Below are 19,505 nucleotides of genomic sequence, written 5' to 3'. Positions count from 1 at the left end.
TGGTTAGCGATACAAATGTGTGGATGTTAGATAAAAGGTATTGGAGCATCCTGACAGACGACTCCCTCCTCTCTCCAGAAGCAACGATTGAGTTACAGGATCTCCATTCTATCAGTCAAAATGTTTGACCCAATCCATTAGCAGCTGGCTTCTTCTCTTGGTGGTCGGACCCAACATGTGATTCGGTAAAGTCTGCATAATCAACCCTTTCATAACTTTCTTTTCCTTTATTTCCCTTGGATATCAAGTTGGCTCCCGCATTACGCCTCATGTGGAGTTCACAGGTTCCTTTAAATATTCACTTCTTTGGTTGAAGGGTACTTTTAAGAAGCCTCCCAACAAGAGATGAATTCGCTAGGTGAGGCGTCCTTCATGAAGTTCATTATCTTGTTTGCCCCCTTTTTCCATGGCAAGACGAATCCCTTGATCATATTTTTTTTGTTATGTCTTATTGCTACAAATGTTTGTATAAACAACTTAAATTGGCTCGGTTTGGAGCATTTGCCTTCTTAAGTTGACCTATTGTCTCATTTCAAAGCTTTTAACTCGTTGTTACAAGGTAAAATCAATAAGAGGTGGCAGTTTATTATTTGGTTAGTGTTGGTTTGGGTCATCTGGTTTGTTAGAAACACATCTCTATTAAAAGGAGGAAACCGAGGGGGCTAAGAATCTTGTTGAGGAGTGGCTTCGAGAAACAAGATTGCGACATTTAGGTTTTGGCATAAATGATTTACTTCAAAATCCCATTAATTGTTTCATTTAGTTTCGTTGATTTCATTGGTTTGATTATTTGACGACTTTTGTATTTGGATTAAATATCCCTAGTACTCAATTTTAATACAATCATCTACTTATCAAAGTAGAAAGATTTATGAAACTTTTTATTTAATTTTTATCCGTATAAAGTAAAACTCATTTGTATAGTTCTATGAAATATTTTTGTCTACGCTCTACACAAATAACTTGAAAAGATGAACATATGGTAAAAAGTATAATAGAAAAAAAATCATATTCAAATTTTTTTTGATATTTTAAATAATCCATAAAATGACACTACTTTATACAAAATAATTTATAATTTAGGACATAAAATAATAGCTTATTAAATATTTCTAGGACCAGAATATAGAAGCGGCCTGAATATATATTTCTGAGTTATGGATAAATTTATAATTTTCAATTATATCAGTTATAATTTCTTTTTATTTAAATACCTATTTTTTTTTTGCCGTGAAAAGTAAAGCAATAGTTTCTCATAATCAATTATTAATATTTTTTCTTCCATTATCTAATCGACGTTATTGTGAAAAAAATGATTTTATAAATTTGTTTCTAACACGGTTATTACGGTAGGAATTTTAACAATAATGAAATTCATTAATCATAGCTTTAAAAAATATACCACCGGTAAATTTAAATAATAACTTTTATTTCCGTGATTTTGAATTAATAACATATGTTAATATATATAAAATAAAATATTTTTCTTTATATAAATGTATATCATTAAAGCTTTTGTGGATTCAAAACACATACTCAAATGGATTTTAGATAGTTCTGGGTCTTTTATAGTGATAGAGTCGCATGAACCCATACATCAATATAATATTGTTTCTCATATGTATGTTGATTTAGACATCAATACTCGATTAAGAAATTAAAGTTAATGGTGTGATGGACAATTTTACCCTTAATATTTGTGGTTATATCTTTTTGAATTCCTTGCATGTTATCTAATGCTTATTTTGAAACTACATTAAATATGAATAAATTACATAATCCAAGATGAATCAAGAAAACGAAAGAGAAGTGGTCCTTGCATTTACATAAGAAAATGTTGTCATTTTTTTGAATTTCTTGCATACCATTTGAGTGTCCATTATAAAAAGAGGTTTATGTGTCACAACCCCAGGGATTTGAAAAAAAAATCAGAAAAGGATAGTGTACAGATTACACAAAATTTTGTCTAATATCATATCTGATATTTGTTATGTAGTTGGAATGATGAGTAGATTTATGAGTAAATCGAAGTGGTCTCATTACCAATCCGTTGTTAGAATTCTGAGGTATATAAATGGAACTCTGAAGTATGAAGTTTTGTTTCCTTTTGATGCTGAAACTGACTCGGAACTTTCTGATTGGAGTGGAGACATAGTTGACATAAAAAGTACCTCTCGATACTTTTTAAGTTTATGAGAATTCCTACTTATTGGTGTTCCAAGAAGCAACCAGTTTTTATTTTGTTAACCTGTGAAGCATAATATATTGCAGGCATTATGGCTGCATGTCAAGTTGTTTGACTTCTGAATTTACTGCAAGATCTGAAGATTAAAGTAAACAAGCCTCTGAAATTGATGATTAATAACAAGTCTGAAATCAATCTTGCAAATAATTCAATGTTGCATGGGAGAAGCAAACATATTGAGATTAAGTATTACTTTTTGAGAAATCAAATTTAGAATGGAGTGCTAGACGTTGTATATTGTAGCACCTAGAAGTAGCTGACAAATGTTCTGACGAAGGCAATCAAAATTGATCAATTTCTCCGTTTGAGGGATGAAATTGGTGTTGTAAGTTTTGGTTAAGTTGAATATGAATTAAGGGATGATGTTAGAATTAATTTATTTTTAGAAATTTATAAATAAAGTTTGTTAGAGGGCGTTTTAGTATTTTCATTAAGTCCATTTATACTTAAGCAAGTTAGTGGTGTGAATAATAATTCTTTTTTGCATTGTGTGTGTGCATTTTGCATTTTGCATTTTGCTATAATCATTTTTAGAGGAGTGAAAGTTTGTTATTATTTTCTCATATCTCTCTTATTCATTGTTCATTTTTATCACCTTGTGCATCAATAATTATTATATATTTGTTTATATGTTTTAACGATAAAAGGGAAAAGTTAAAGGTGATTTGTTTTATATGTTTTACATGTTAAAGATGATTTGTTGTTTTTAAAATGTATGAGAAAAGTTACAAGATACTCTTCAGCCTCAAATAAAACATCACATTCACGTTTATATAAATTTTAAGAAATAATTAATTGAATCAATTTTAATGATAAAATTAATATTATTTTTTAAATTATAATTATTGGAATAATTTAATGAAGAGAAATTCAATACATAAATTAATTGAATTAATTTTAATGATGAGATTCATACTATTTAATACTTTTTTTAATTATAATTTTTGGAATAATTCAGTAAAAAAAATTCAAAAAATAAATATTTTTGGGAAAAGATATTGTATTTGTCTTTAAAGTAACTGTTATTTTGAGACCGAAAATATTTATATAAAAAATTATATAAAACAAAAATATATACTTATATAAAAATTATTTATTATATTTTTAATCATACAAATTTATATAGAAAATTTATCCCCACGGTCCGTCCATGAATACATAACAAATGCTATAACAATATTTTCTTCGGAATAATCCTATTTCTTATACAAGTCAATATTTGATTTATATATGGGTTTTTTATTTAGTCATAAAAAAAATACATATTTAAAATAAAACTTATTTTTTAAAAAAATATTAGTTTTTCTTTTTTAAAATAAAAATAAATCTATGTTAATTTTAAAAAAATAATAAAAAATTAAATTAAATAATTAATGGATAAACCACGTTTACAAATAGTACACCTAGACACCATTGGGAAAAATCATTATACTAAAGGGTGTTGTATATTTAATTCAATAATTAATAAATATTTAACATTTTAATATAAAAATAAGTGTTATTCAAATATTTTTGATATTAGTGCCAACAATTTTAATACATCCTTTAAAAAGATTGATTTTTGTAAGAGACTAAAAACAATATAATAATTAAAGAATAATTAAGTACTAGTATATTCTAAGAACATAAATTAAAAACTAAATAAAAAATATTATTTTTTAATTTTTTAATAAAAATAAAAATTAATTATTTTTTTTAATATAAATTTTTTATAAATAGAATTTTTTAACTTGTGTCTTGCATGCACAAGTTAGTAATATGAAATTATAACTGATATTTAAGCATAATTTATTTTTCTTTTTTCATTTGCTTTCTTCAAAAACACAAAAAATAATTTCAGGCAACCTAACCCTCTCTCCGACTCTCGAGCGCAGTCATGGCGGGTTTAAGCGGAGCTGGCAGACGTGCTTTTAAGAAGCTCTTCAGCGCCACCGCCAATTATTCATCATTTTCGGCGTCAAATGAAATGAACCTGATAAAGCAATTGAGAGAAAGAACAAGCGCTCCTATAAAAGACGTGAAAGCAGCTCTGGTGGATTCGAATTGGGACATCGACGCCGCTCAGAAGGAACTCAGGAAGAGGGGAGTTGTTCTCGCTTCCAAAAAATCATCTCGAACTGCTTCCGAAGGTTTGCTCGCTCTAGCTCAAAACCACCACAAAACCGCACTCATTGAACTCAACTGCGAAACCGATTTCGTTGCTAGAAATGACATTTTTCAACACTTGGCATTATCTCTCGCTAACCAAGCTTTGTTGCTCCGTAATAATTCTTCTTCCTTTCACTTTGGACCTCAATCTTTCCAGGTAACTAACCTCTTTTTTCTTTTCGCCATTTCGATCAGAACCGTTGTTGCGGTATCGGCAGATGCCTTTTTGTCGCGGCCGCGAACTGTTTTTTAAACCCTTGCTATGATGTTGAAATGAATGAATTGTTAAATTCCTCTTTAACCAGGATATAAGATTGAATCTTGAACATCCAAAGATCAATGGAGAAACTACTGTTCAAAATGCTATCACAGAAGTAGCTGCCATGATGGGAGAGAATGTAAAACTTACAAGAGCTTATGTCATGCCTGCACCATCTAATGGTCTTGTGTCTACATATCTTCATACCAGTCCCCAACCTGGTAACTCACTCATTCCACTAATAATTCATTTCTCAATCACGCATTTCCACATTGGCGATCTATTTTAAATCGGTCGGTTCATATTACAGCTTAAAAATTAAGTACTAAATGATCCTTACCATTGATTCATGATTGGACAACTGAAATTGATTTTAGCGACACGCAGTGAAATCCAATTCCATGATTTAGAGCTTTTGCCCCCAAAATTTTATTGTTCAAGTCACATTTACATAAATGTATTCAAACATAAGTTATTTTACATTCAACTTATTTTAATCAAAATAATTTTTTTCAAGCTCAGTTCATTCAAAATCAATTATCAATTGTCATCATCACATACCATACACTCAAATTTGTTATTATTTCCTCTTATGACATCTTGTGCTAAGTGCTAAATTCTACGCAGCACCTAAAAACATGACTCTATTGTAGATCCTGACATCCTCCTGTTTGATTAGGTTTGGGTCGCATTGCTGGAATCTTATCGCTTGAAGTTGATGGTGATAAAAAACATGTAGATGCACTTCAACGTGTTGGATCAGAGTTGGCCATGCATGTAGTGGCGGCAAAACCATTATTCTTAACAAAGGAACTTGTATCTTTGGATGCATTAGAAAATGAGCGTGAAATTCTTAAGTCTCAGGTATTGTTATTCTATGATTTCTTTTGAACTTATGAATAAATGATATATCCATGCTATTATTTAAATCATAATTGTGATGGAGTTATGGTCACGTGCTTAAGCTTCCATAGCTAGGATCTTTATGAATCATTTGAAATTTCGTCATTTGTTTAAGTGTAATGTAATTCGAAAATTTTAGAATAACTGATTCCTCATCAGTTATCGTCTCAATAGTTTTGTTCTTTTAATTCAGGTTTCTGATGTGAAAATTTCAATGCTTGCATACATGCAATTTTCCTTCCTGTAACTGCCTGTCCCAAGTTTCCTCCAATGCGTGGCTTAAGACTGTCTTGTAGGGGTTTTGGGGTTAAGATAGCTTGTAGTTTAGTTGGATGCCAATATACTTTGACCCGAAAGGCTTTTTTCAGTTTGGCAAATCTGGCATTTGGACCAACCTCTCTAAACTCTATGGCCATTCACAAGAATGGCAACCTTCTTGCCCTCTACATGTGAATATGCCTTCATGAATGAGAGCTATCATTAGTGGCTCTAGAGTCTTGCTTGTGGATTTAGGATTGTTCTAAATTTGACTAATTCAACTTTTTGATAAACCACTATTCAATAGCACTTAAAAGTTTAGAATAAAAAAAAATTACTTCAGAAATTGTAATCTGCTCAATGTTAAGCTTATATTGTATTTTGTGATTTTTCTAGTTCTTGTGCTGAAGTGCCAATTTGTTTACCCACATTATAGAAAAATAACAAAAACTTTTTGTTCAAGATTCTGTTTTGGTTTTTATATTTCAGGCAGAAGCTTCTGGTAAATCTCAGACGACCATAGATAAAATGGTTGAAGGGCGTCTGCGCAAGTACTTTGAGGATGTTGTGCTTATGGACCAAAAGTTTGTTATGAATGATACTATGAAAGTGAAGGTATGTGAGGTTTCTCTTATTCTCTAAATCAAATTTGATTGTTTTATGAGAATTTAATTATGCTGGTTGTATTTATTTGCCAATATTGTTACTTTGATGGATGAAAGAAAGAAAATTCTATCAATGCTTGGATTGGTTCAGAATCTGTCCCTTTTACTTTTAAATTCCATTTGACACTCCGCCTTTATTCTTAAAAAGGGAAAACATTTCATGACATGATGCCTTGGTTTCTACCATTTCCATTTCAACCATAAAACTGATCATATGGTTCACTCCTGGCAAAGTAAGAGAGCTTTCAGTATTTACTTATATCATTACACCCTTGCCCCATATATATGAGAGAGAGTATATACAAAGAGAGATAAAGAGATGAGCATCTTATCACATATATCTTATCACATATAAGAGTACAGTGACATGTTTTTAAATAGGTTTCTTTCTTATTAGAAATTTAGATTGGAAGATTTGCTTGGACTGTAATGTTATACTAGGAGAGAGTTTGACAGCCCATCATAGAGTATTGGTTATAGATGTAAGAATCAAGAGGAGATCGAAGAGAAGAAGTCACATGGGAGCTCCACAAATCAAATGGTGGCATTTGAAGGGTGAAAAACAAGATAACTTTTAACACAAGATCTTGGAGAGAGGGTTAAGACAGGCACAAGGAAGTGCAAATGATATGTGGAACAAGATGATCCAAGAGATCATAGAAGTAGCTAAGGAGACGTTGAGATAATCAAGAGGTTTTAGACATAGGGATAAAAAATTATGGTGGTAGAATGTAAGTGTTCAAAGTAAAGTTAGAGTAAAAAAGAAATGTTTTAAAGAATGGTCTTGATGTAAAAATGTCGAAACTTGGGAAAAATATAAGTTAAGAGACAAAAAAGGCGATGAGTGAAGTAAGAACTCAAGTTTTTGATGGATTATATATATACCAATCTTTAGAAACTAAGAAAGGAGAAAAATCTATATATAAGCTTGTTAAGGAAAGAGAAAGAAAGACGAGATTTGCATCAAGTGAAGTATGTTAAAGATGAAGAAGACAAAATCTTGGTTCATGATAAGGATATAAAGGATAAATGGAAGACATATTTCTACAATTTATTTAATAAAGGATATGATATTTCACTGGACTCTAACAAGCTTGACATTAGAGAATAGAATTGAAACTATAATTACTACCTTCAGATTCAAAAATAAGATGTAAAAGAAGCGTTGAAAAGGATGAGTAACAATAAGGCGGTTGGGCCAAATAACATATCTATTAAAGTGTGGAAAATTCTTGGAGATAGAGACATTGAGTGTTAAACCAAATTCTTTAACGTAATTATGAAGTCAAAGCAATTGTCAGATGAATGAAGAAGAAACACTTTAGTTCCAAACTATAACAACAAGAAGGATATAGAAAATTGTGCAAATTATAGGGGGATCAAACTTATAACTCATACCATGAAGTTATGCGAAAGAGAATTGAACGGAGATTAAGAAATGAGACTCAAGTTATTGAGAATCAATTTGGTTTTATGTTTGGGAGGTCGATCTATCTAGTACGACTTGTAATGGAGCAGTATCGAATGAACAAACAAGACTTGCAATTAATTTTCATTGACTTGGAAAAGTCATATGATAGAATGCCTAGACAAATTTTCTGGAAAGCCCTAGAGAAAAAAAGAGTTAGGATTGCCTATATTCAAGCTATCCAAGATATGTATGAAGGACTATCGACTAGTGTGCGAGCACAAGGTGGTGAGATAGATGATTTCACCATTACAATAGAATTGCACCAAGGTTCGACCCTAAGCTTCTATATCTTTTTTGCACCGAGAGCTAGCACCGAGATGTATGCTTTTTTACAGATGATATAGTTCTACTTGGAAAGTAGCAAGAGGATTTAAATGTGGGTGGAAACTTGGAGACAATTTTTAGAAAGACACTATTTTTTTCTAAGCAGAAGTAAGATGGATATATGGAATGTGAGTTTAGCAAAAGGAGAAGTGTTTCTAGAATAGAGGTGAATGCTGGAGATCATATCATCCCACTAGTTACTCAGTTTAAATATCTTGGATCTGTAATACAAAACGATGGAGAAATAGAAGAGGATGTAAACCATCAAAATCAAGGTGGGTGGCTGAAATGGAGGAGGAACTTAAGAGTTTTATGTGACACAAAAGTACCACTAAAGCTGAAGGAAATTTTTTATCGGACATCGGTAAGACCTGCGATGTTGTGCGAGACAAAATGTTGGACGGTTAAGAATCAACACAAGAATAAAGTTAGTGTAGCAGAGATGAGGATGTTGCGTTGGATGTGTGGTAAGAGTAGACGAGATGAGATTAAAAATGACAATATTAGAGAGAGTAGACTTAGATGATTTGAACATGTAGAGAGAATACCTGTAGATTCTAATGTAAGGAGAGTAGATTAGATGGAGAGGAGTCAATTAATTAGAGATAGAGGAAGATTTAGAAAAACTATAAGAGAAACTATTAAGAAAGATATCAAGTTTAACCAATTGGAAAGAAGCTTGATCTTGGAAGGTCATTACTGCAGAATTTGATTCATGTAGCCGATCCCATTCCAACTTCACAATTAGATTTTAATAGCTTAAGTAAATCCATAAACCGCATGTAGCCATCCCATTCCAACTTCACAATTAGATTTTAATAGCTTAATTAAATCCATAAACCGCGGCTCTTATTCTGGACCAAAGGTGGCTTGTTGGTGCTCTAAGAACCATGCTTATTGTGACAAAGGTTGCAATCCATGTATTTTTACTCAAAGAGTAATGGATCTCATTTGAGTCTCCTAGTCATCTGAATGAAGCTGGTGAGAAGTATCTGGAGTTCTGGACTAATGTAAACTATCAGTATTAGGATCTATTTTCTATGGTATTTATAATCCTTTTGTAGATTGAGCTGGCATAAAACATCTGCCCTGATCAAGTGTTAGGCGACTAGTGAAACGTAAGGTCTCAACCGTGATGTTCTCAATTAAAAAAAGTGAAATAGAAGGTGAACTTGGGGAATAAGAGTTCGTTTCTTACTTTGAAATGCCATAGGCCATTTGTTCCAGTTACATCATTCAGAAGTCCTACTTCCTTTCAATGATTATGGATAAAAGACCTAATACTTTTACTTTGAACTCCCCTATACTCCACATGAACCTTATCTGGGATATCTACGAAATATAATTTCTCCTTCATCTTTTATTTAAGAAATAAGAATTGAGAGACAGGTAGTACTTGATCTCTTATTTTAAAGGCTTACTCTAGGAGAAGGCCACAAAATTAAATGTGTCAGGGGAAGCAGTTATTATTAATATATTTATAAATTAGAGAGGAAGAAACAGGCGGAGTAGGGGGAATTTAGATTTTCATGTATGGAATAGTGGGGAAAGACCAAACACTCTAAATCATAGGTGGTTTACTAGCAGTTGCCGGTTACTCATTTTCTTCTCTTCTTTTTTATTGTATTTGAATATTTCCTTCTCTTCTCTTTACCTTTTTAAGTTAATTTTAGATGTACTTACGAAACACCTCCAAGACCCGGCATCAAGATGCATGCTTTTTGTAGATAATAGTCTTATTGCATGAGTCGGGGGAGGAATTAAATGTGAGGTTGAAGGCTTGAGTCTTAGAAGCATCTAGCTTCCGTAAGGCAGAGTGTATGGAATGCAATTTTAGCAAAACGTGAAATAGAACGAGATGTAAACTATCAAATTCAGGTTGGATGGTTGAAATGGAGAGCAGCACATGTTTCATGTGATAAGGATGTAACGGTCAATCTGAAGATAATTTTTTATCGGTCAGCCGTACGACCGGCGATGTTATATGTGATAGTGTTGGGCGAGAAACCACAACTTTCTCAAACACGAAACTGCCTTTTTTCAAACATGAGAACGACTTCCTCCGCAACTTCACACACTCCGTCTTTCCCATTCTGCTCTATCCCTCTTCCCCATTCCGTCCTACAACTTCAATATTCCATCCTGCCCCTCAGATATGTCTTTTGAGCTTAGTCTTTTGAAGATGATGATTATGTCTTTTGAATACTTATTATGATGTCTTTGAACTTACTGAGTTATGAATGAGTTATTAATTAAATCGATTGAATGTTGTGATTGATATGTTATTTTGTCTTATGTATTATGATTTGCATGCTTTTGTGTGTGTAATTTTCCCCTCCGTTAGGATCTTACATGCCATTACTGTTAAGAAATGTGGTTAGGCCTAACTCAACCCTGCAAAATCGGTTTGTAGAGTGAGGATTGCCCCCACTTATAAACACATGTTCAGACTATATATTGTCTGATGTGGAACTCTTTACACCCCCCTCACGCTCAGGACTGAACATCTGAAGCGTGGAAATAAATGGTGGGTGGTCCGATAACGGAAACCATAGTAGGTGGCCCACCGGATCTTAAATGAGAGGCTCTGATACCATCTCAGAATTTGGATTGGACCTAACTCATCCCTACAAAACTGACTTGTAAGCTGAGGATTGTCCCTACTTATAAAGACATCACATGCCATGTCATATCTCTAAGCAATGTAGGACTAAATTCACCCCTTCAAAGCCAACACAATGAAGGTGCTAGGTGCTGCAATGAAGGCAAGCCAAAGTGCCGCAATTAAGGCGGAAAGTCCAACATACCCCCTCACGCTTGGGCCTCAATGAGCCCAAAGTATGGACGATGCGGGAAGTCCAATAATGAATCTAGGATATGTTCTGATACTATGTTAAGAAATGTGGTTAGGCCTAACTCAACCCTACAGAACCGGTTTGTAGAGTGAGGATTGCTCCCATTTATAAACAAATGTTCAGGCCATATATTGTCCGATGTGGGACTCTTAAGAAGTGCATTACTTCTAAGAGCACATGTTAAGGAATAAAAAAAAAAGTTAGTTTTGTGTTGAAAGGGGTATAAAAAGACTTCTGAAGAATTGACTATCCAACCTCTAATACATAATTACTATATTTGATTCTTTAACAAGTGTCCTAAGAAGTATTCGGTATTATATCAATTCAGACCAGTTTCCATCCATTCAACCCGTGTTTGCTTCTGCGAATCTAAGAACTTTCTAGTTTCTACCACTCAAATATGCAATATAGATCTGTGGGCAGCCAGTAGCCTCGAAACTCCAAAGCAATTCAAATTCTAAGAGGATATTAAGCTGTCTTATGGTCAATGACCAGTGAACGATGACCAGTGAACGAAGGTGATTTATTGTGTGCAATGCCAGCAAACACATTTTTCTTGATTTCAAAACCATCACTCAAGTAGCATTATGTACTTTTATGTATGTACGTAAATGTAATAATGTATGCATTATGTACTTTTATGTATGTATGTAAATGTAATAATGTTTGTAGATACGGATGTATGCATAATGCATATGTATACATGATTAATATTTAAACATAAAGTCACATGGCTTTGCTAAGGGATCATAGAACTTTTTAAATCATGTTACTGTTTAAAAAACTTTATCTTGACCATCTATGTATACTAATGTAGTCAAGATTTACTCCTCTCACTCCACAAGAGACACACATCCAAAATGTGCTATTTATAATACTTCATCGGGTCCTATTTATATGAGAAAGTTGACTTTTTAGATTCATTGAATAATATCCGGTCCATTATAAAATCCAAATACATTAATTATTCAATAAATCTAAAAAGTATATGTATAGAGTTCTGTGTCGATTGTGGAGTATCCATCTAAGGAGCCGGTTTGTTTATTTGTTAATTATTTACCTAGTATCTTTCATGTTTCTTTGCAGGGGGTGCTGGATAATCTATCCAAGGAGGTAGGTTCACCCGTGAGGGTTGTAAACTTTCTCAGAATGGAAGTAGGGGAAGGAATTGCAAGGTGAGACCTGTGTCTTTTTGGATACTCATCTTTTCCTTTGAAAGTCTTGAGATCCGAAATTCTCATCATGTTCTTCATATCCGAAAATGTAGTTGATTTTTTTGTTAATTGATTTTAACTATTCTACGGACATCCAATTTTCAGGAAAGATACAGATGCATCCGAGTCTGTTGCACATGCAGCCTAATTTAAGGTGATTTATTACAATAATGGAGGAAATTTCTCAGAGATAAGGTTTGTTTTGAGACGCTTCTGTTCTCAAAGAACTATTACTATTTAAAGACGCATGCTCCATTTATAGATTCTGGAAACTGATGTACAAGTTTCTATTGAAAATTTTGCCTCACATTGTTAAACTTCAATGGTTTCTGTTAGTGTACCAGCGTTCTCTGGCGCACTCTCCTAATATGCATCTGTAAAAGAGGTTATCGATATTGATTTTACAAAGCTAAAAATAAATCAATATAGAGCTTCTCTTTAAAATGAGACAACCGTGTGCCGTGTTTACCTCTGCTCGACGGTATCAAGATTGTACGAGGAAAATGAAGAGAGGTGACTATACTTATAATACTGAAGGCTAAATATGTTTAGTTTAAATGCACTTTTGGTCCATTTAGATTAGACGTTATAAATAATTGATTCTCCTATTACAAAATCAGCAATTATGATTTATTTAAAATTTTAAAAAGAATTATTGGATCTAAGCCCAATTCATAACATCGTCGATTTTATTTAGTATTTGTCCAACACACACAAGATGACAACAACCCACGTTTATTTACAAACAAAACAATGTGGGATTTTGTTGATAGGTAAAACAACTCAGCAACCATTTATTCTATCATCATACACATTAACACTAATGTCTTTGAACAATTGAAAGAAACAATGATCAAAGTATCTCTATTAACACATCTTTTACTTCAGTCAAAAATTCTTCCCTAACATATCAGTGTTAGTGGTGAATACTCACTACCCTTAACATATGGCCTACAAGGTATCACCTTGTTACATCATATTTGGAAGCATATGGCCTACAAGAAATCAACTGTTGATACACCTCATTGCTTAATATTCAACATTGGCAACTGATATCACAAACTTCAAGAAAGTTAACCAGTTTCTGTATATTTGAATTGCTAATGTTATCCCAGAAATGATCGTACAACTACACCATTGTCACAAAATTTCCAATTAGATAACAACTAAATTGGACAGTTTAGTTTAAGCTATCTTCATACTAAGAATGAAAAAAAATACAAGAATCAATTAAATAATTATCTATGTGTAATGATAGTAAAATTTAGGTAACAGTAGTTAGAGAATAATATCAAAATGGATGGATAGAGAAATAATATCAAAATGGATGGATAGAGAAATAGATGCGGTACGATTCATATAAGTTTTCTTAAAGGGAAAGAAATACAATGGGTAAGAGAAGGGTTTGCGTGTGGTGAATAAGAGAGAGAGAGGGAAAGAATATCTCATACAAATTCACACCCACACACTTAGAGCTATCCACTACTAATATGCTCTCACTCACTAACAAACTGGGTCCACATTGGATGCTTCTTTTTTATTCTATTGCTGCGCCTTATTTTCTTATCCTTTGCCACGTCATCATCCAATTCCTCATTCTCACCCATAACATTACCCTCCCCTTCAAGAGCAATCTTATCCTCAAGATTGAGGTTCGGGTAGCTCTGTAGCATTTCTTCACTATCTTCCCAAGTTGCTTCCTGCTTTGAAATATATTTCCATTTCACCAACACTTGGTCCACCACTTGTACTCCTTTACGAATGCTTCGAGTACGCAACACAACCTCTGGTTGAATCACCGGTCTTTCTTCCACTTTAATTAATGGCAACGGCAAGTATGGTACAACAGTGAGGCCTTTGAACACTTTCAATTGGGATACATGAAATACCAGATGTATACGAGCTGTCTTGGGCAATTGGAGCTTATAAGCTACAACACCAATTTTGGCAATGATGGTAAAGGGGCCAAAATACCGCATCCCTAACTTATTGTTCTTTCGCAAAGCTACCGAGGATTGTCGATATGGTTGCAACTTGACTAAAACTTGATCTCCAATCTCCAAAGAAACATTGCTTCTTTTCTTATCAACATTGACTTTCATCACCTGTTGAGCTCTCCTCAAATTCTCTTTCAACTCAAGTAGAATTTTGTCCCTTTCAATTAACTGTTGTTGCAGGTCTATCGGATCAGTAGTGTTAACAGTGTAACAAATTAGCATAGGAGGATCTCTCCCATATAAAGCTTTGAATGGAGAGATTCCTAAACTTGAATGCAACACCGTATTATACCACAGTTCCGCCCAAGAGAGAGCTTTGGACCATGCCTTTGGATTCTTGAACGAAAAACACCGCAAATACATTTCTAAACACTTATTGACAACCTCAGATTGTCCATCCGTTTGAGGATGATACGCGGAGCTCATCGCTAATGTCGTGCCCTGTAATTGGAATAATTGCTGCCAAAATTGACTAGTGAATACTTTATCTCTGTCAGACACTATTGATTTAGGCATTCCATGTAATTTAACCACATTATGCATAAATGTCTCAGCAACCGTCTTACTAGAATAATCTGATTTCAAGGGTTTGAAATGAGCATACTTACTTAGTCTGTCAACTACTACCATTATAACAGTAAAACCAGAAAAATGAGGTAAGCTGGTAATAAAATCCATTACGATATCTTCCCAAACTTGCTCCGGAATCGGCAATGGTTGCAATAGACCAACATAAGGCTTATTGACAGACTTCGCTTGTTGACAGATGATACAAGCTGCAATGAATTTCTGCACATGTTGTCGCATATTAGGCCAATAAAACTGAGATGCAACTCTTGCAAGAGTTCTGGTCACTCCTACGTGTCCCCCTATAGGTGTGTCATGATATTCTGTGAGAATTTTGTGAATCAAACTACTCTCAACCGGGACTACCAATCTGTGTTTCCAATATAATAAACCATCTTTCACCGCATAATTACCATTGTTCACAGTATTGTTAAGGCATTGTTGAACAATTAATTGCAAATGCTCATCTTCCACAATTGCTTTCTTTAATTCATCAAAAAACTCACATTGTGGTGATGATAATGACAAGGACATCATTCTAGATAAAGCATCTGCAGCTTGATTATCCTTCCCTGACTTGGATTCGATTTGGAAATCAAAGCCAATGAATTTATGAAGCCAAGCTTGCTGCTCAGGGGTTTGAAGAGATTAATCTAACAAACTTTTCAAGCTCTTCTGGTCTGTTTGCAAGATGAATTTGTGACCTAGAAGATAGTGTCGGAACTTAGCTAATGCCGCTGTGATAGCATAAAATTCTCGCGTATACGCCTATTGTAGCTGCATTCGCGGATTCATCTTCTTAGAAAAGAAAGCTATGGGATGCCCTCCTTGACTTAGGACTGCTCCCACTCCTGTACCAGAAGCATCTGTCTCAAGGATAAACACTTGCGAAAAATCTGGTAACACTAATACAGGAGCTGAAGTGATTGCTCTTTTTAACTGCTCAAAAGCTTTTTGTGTATTTTCATCCCACATAAAAGCATCCTTCTTCAAAAGATTAGTGAGAGGGCCGGCTATGGTCGCATAAGACTTAATAAATCGTCTATAATATCCGGTGAGCCCAAGGAAGCCTCGTAGTTGTTTCAAATTTGTTGGTATCATCCAATCTAACACCGCTTGGACCTTTGTTCTATCCATTGATACTCCAGCACCAGAAACTATGTGACCAAGATACTCTACTTCAGTTAAGCCAAATGAACATTTGGAGAGTTTTGCATAAAACACATTTTGACTTAAGATCTGAAACACGGTTTCTACATGTTGCAAATGTGCATGCCATGAAGGGTTATATATTAGGATGTCATCAAAGAAAACAAGAACACACTTCCTTAACAATGGTTGGCAAAGCTGATTCATAAGCCTTTGGAATGTAGCTGGGGCGTTGGTAAGCCCGAACGGCATCACTAACCACTCATAATGGCCTTGATGCGTTCTAAAAGCTGTTTTCTGTCTGTCCTCTTGCTTAAGAAGTATCTTATGATAACCAGAACGAAGATCCAGCTTAGAAAAATATTTTGCTCCATATAACTCATCAAGTAATTCATCCACAGTAGGCATGGGAAAACTGTCCTTGATAGTTATAGCATTCAAAGCCCTATAATCTGTACAACATCTCCAAGTGCCATCTTTCTTCTTCACTAGGATAATTGGGGATGAAAAGGGACTAAGACTTGGTTGGATGATACCTTCTTCAAGCATGTCCTGCACCATCTGTTCAATTTGTTGTTTTTGACTATGTGGATATCTATAGGGTCTCACCTTCACAGGTTGTGCTCCCTCTTTCAATAATATCTCATGACTCAATCCTCTCGTGGGAGGTAGTCCTTTAGGTATTTGAAATATCTCTCGGTATGTATGCAACGATGTACTCATTTCAGGATCCAGATCAACGGTTCTGCCATCCCAATTATCCTCTATAACAACAGGATCAATCTTTTGGATAGTAAATAACTCACTAATTGCATTCATCTGGTTTAGTCTCTTGAACATATGCAGTTGTGCCATGACCGGTTTGTTCCCAATTTCACCTTGCAATGTGACAAACTTTCCGTCAAGGTAAAATTTTAACATAGATGTAGCATAGTCAGCTACATGAGGTCCCAATGAAGCTAACCATGGGGCACCTAAGATGACATCCACCCCTGCTACAGGCAAGAGATAAGCAGGAACAGTAACCTCAATGCCCTGTATCTTCAGAGGCAGTTTCTTGACCACACCTTCAGTCTGCATGTTCTGTCCATTTCCAACCAGAACCTTGCACCCTTTAGTTGGTTCCACATCTAAATTTAAGCACTTAACAATACGTGGTTGAATAAAGCTGTATGAACTTCCTCCATCAAGCAGAATCGAGACACATATAGGACCAATATAGCCCTTAAATCGGATAACACCCATTCCTGTAGCTCCATGGAAAGCATTAGAAGATAAGTGATGCTCTGTAACCTCTTCCAACTCGGTTGTATTAGTTATATCTTCTGAGGAAGATGAATTGAGATATTCAGTATCATCATGCAACTCCAATAACATCAAATGCTTGTTTGGGCACTTATGTGAAAAAGAGAATTTGTCATCGCAAAAGTAGCACAATCCTTTCTCCCTTCTCAATTACATTTCTGCTGGAGAAATTCTTTTGATTGCAGGGTTCTTTTGGAATTGGCTCATAGGTCTAGTAGGTGGTGTGGGAAGTAATGGTGGATTGGTTGCTTTTTCGGTAGTTTGTGTTTGGTCATTTCTGGTTGGATTGAAGTGAGTTCTATTTTGGGTATAAACTGATTTCTGTGGAGCAGATACAGATTTCTGAACAGACAATTTTTCCTCAAATAACTTGGCCATAGACACAACCTTCACAATTGAAATAGGACAATGCAACATAACATCTCTGCGAATTTCCTCTTTCAATCCACTTACAAAACAATCAATTAATGCATCATTACTTAATCCATAAACATGATTGGACAAAGTAGTGAATTCAAGGTAATAATCATTAACATATTTTTTTTGTTGCAGTTTAAACAGCGATGCTCTTGGGCAATCATAAATTGAGGGACCAAAATCTAGTTCAAGAGATCGTGTAAAATCATGCCATGATTGAAATGGTTGAGATCTCGTAACCATTTGGAACCATAGAACAACTTCTTGTTCTAGGTGAACAGAAGCGATAATCAATCTCTTTGGATCTGGAGTATGATAATAACCAAAAAAATTGTCCAGCCTTAAAAATCCAATCGAGTACATTCTTACCATTAAACCTTGGAAATTCCAGCTTGATGTTGCGAACATGAAATGGAGGTGGTGGAGCAGCAGTTCCCGATGATGATGAGTGAGAGATGGTTGATGTCTGAGACGCTGAGTTCGTGCTTCCATGGGTAACATTGAGAGCTTGCATCTGTTTCAGCATCATTTCCATTGATTTCGACAGCTCCGCAAAATGTGACTCCGATGATAACTGCATCGTCTCCATTCTCGCAAAGCGAGTTGCATTTGACTGTTCGTTCTTCTCCAGAACTTCGCCTTGGCGTTTAACCTCAGCTACAAGCTCCTTCATGCGGGTGTTGTCGGTCATGGATGGAATGAAAGCACCAGTGTAATGACAGTAAAATCTAGGTAACAGTAGTCAGAGAATAATATCAAAATGGATGGATAGAGAAATAGATGCAGTACGATTCATATAAGTTTTCTTAAAGGGAAAGAAATACAATGGGTAAGAGAAGAGTTTACATGTGGTGAATAAGAGAGAGAGAGAGAGGGAGAGAATATCTCATACAAATTCACACCCACACATTTAGAGCTACCCACTACTAATATGCTCTCACTCACTAACAAACTGGGTCCATATTGGATGCTTCTTTTTTATTCTATTGCTGCGCCTTATTTTCTTATCCTTTGCCACGTCATCATCCAATTCCTCATTCTCACCCATAATACTATGATAGTGTTGACTGTTGAACTGTAGTGACATCAATGGTACTAGAAATTTCCTCAGTATAATGTGTCTTCCACAACCCAATAGACGGGGGACTTTGTAAAATGGCCCTCCTGAATGTTCTAAACCTAGTTTTGTCACAACATGTAAAATTGACAAACACGTACCCCACAAGAACAAAGTTGGCTTTCCATAAATATTATTTGAAACTTTAAGTTATCAATCTCAATGGAAAGCATTCTGTGTGGTAATAAAATGAGGGCACAAAAATCTACCATCAACAGTTTCAAGGTCACACTTTTCCTTCATATTTAAAATTGAGTTTGTAATCATGTTGAAGAGTTGCCAAGGTACTTCTGTAAGGTCCCTCTACATAATGGCACTCACAACTGAATATTTTTTTGGTAGACAACCGATCAAACTTTAACTAATGATCTTTCATTATTTGCATATTCACCATGTTAGTTGAACACATTGATGATCCATTTTTGTGACATAAATTAGTGAAAATTACAATATTAAGGGTAGTGAATATTCACCACTACTACTGATATGTTAGGGAAGAATTTCTTAATGAAGTAGCATATGAGATGATTGTTCTAGAGTGCTAACACAAGTGTTTTGATTATTGCTTCTTTCAATTGTTCAAAGCGTTGATGTTGATGTGTGTGATAATA

The 19,505-nt window shown here is 34.5% G+C and overlaps 1 protein-coding gene across 1 annotated transcript; it reads left to right on the top strand.

Annotated features, from left to right (window-relative positions):
* Window positions 1-4,046: 4,046 nt before the first annotated feature.
* On the top strand, window positions 4,047-12,665 carry LOC127118668 (elongation factor Ts, mitochondrial). The gene is made up of 6 exons (XM_051048916.1): window positions 4,047-4,550; window positions 4,699-4,873; window positions 5,332-5,516; window positions 6,303-6,428; window positions 12,215-12,303; window positions 12,448-12,665. Exons 1-6 carry the CDS (start codon window positions 4,122-4,124, stop codon window positions 12,488-12,490), a joined length of 1,047 nt encoding a protein of 348 aa, XP_050904873.1. The 5' UTR covers window positions 4,047-4,121; the 3' UTR covers window positions 12,491-12,665.
* Window positions 12,666-19,505: the final 6,840 nt, after the last annotated feature.

Source organism: Lathyrus oleraceus, chromosome 1, assembly GCF_024323335.1.
Source record: "Lathyrus oleraceus cultivar Zhongwan6 chromosome 1, CAAS_Psat_ZW6_1.0, whole genome shotgun sequence".
NCBI classification, from domain to species: Eukaryota; Viridiplantae; Streptophyta; class Magnoliopsida; order Fabales; family Fabaceae; genus Lathyrus; species Lathyrus oleraceus.
The sequence above is the reverse complement of the archived record's forward strand: the minus strand, read 5'-3'. Positions and strand labels throughout refer to the sequence as shown.

Bases quoted from the DNA above. Each gene is read 5' to 3' on its own strand.
- LOC127118668 (XM_051048916.1), top strand. From the start codon at position 4,122: ATGGCGGGTTTAAGCGGAGCTGGCAGACGTGCTTTTAAGAAGCTCTTC. The intron at 6,429-12,214 runs GTATGTGAGGTT...GTTTCTTTGCAG, and splicing joins ATGATACTATGAAAGTGAAG to GGGGTGCTGGATAATCTATC. The intron at 12,304-12,447 runs GTGAGACCTGTG...TCCAATTTTCAG, and splicing joins GTAGGGGAAGGAATTGCAAG to GAAAGATACAGATGCATCCG.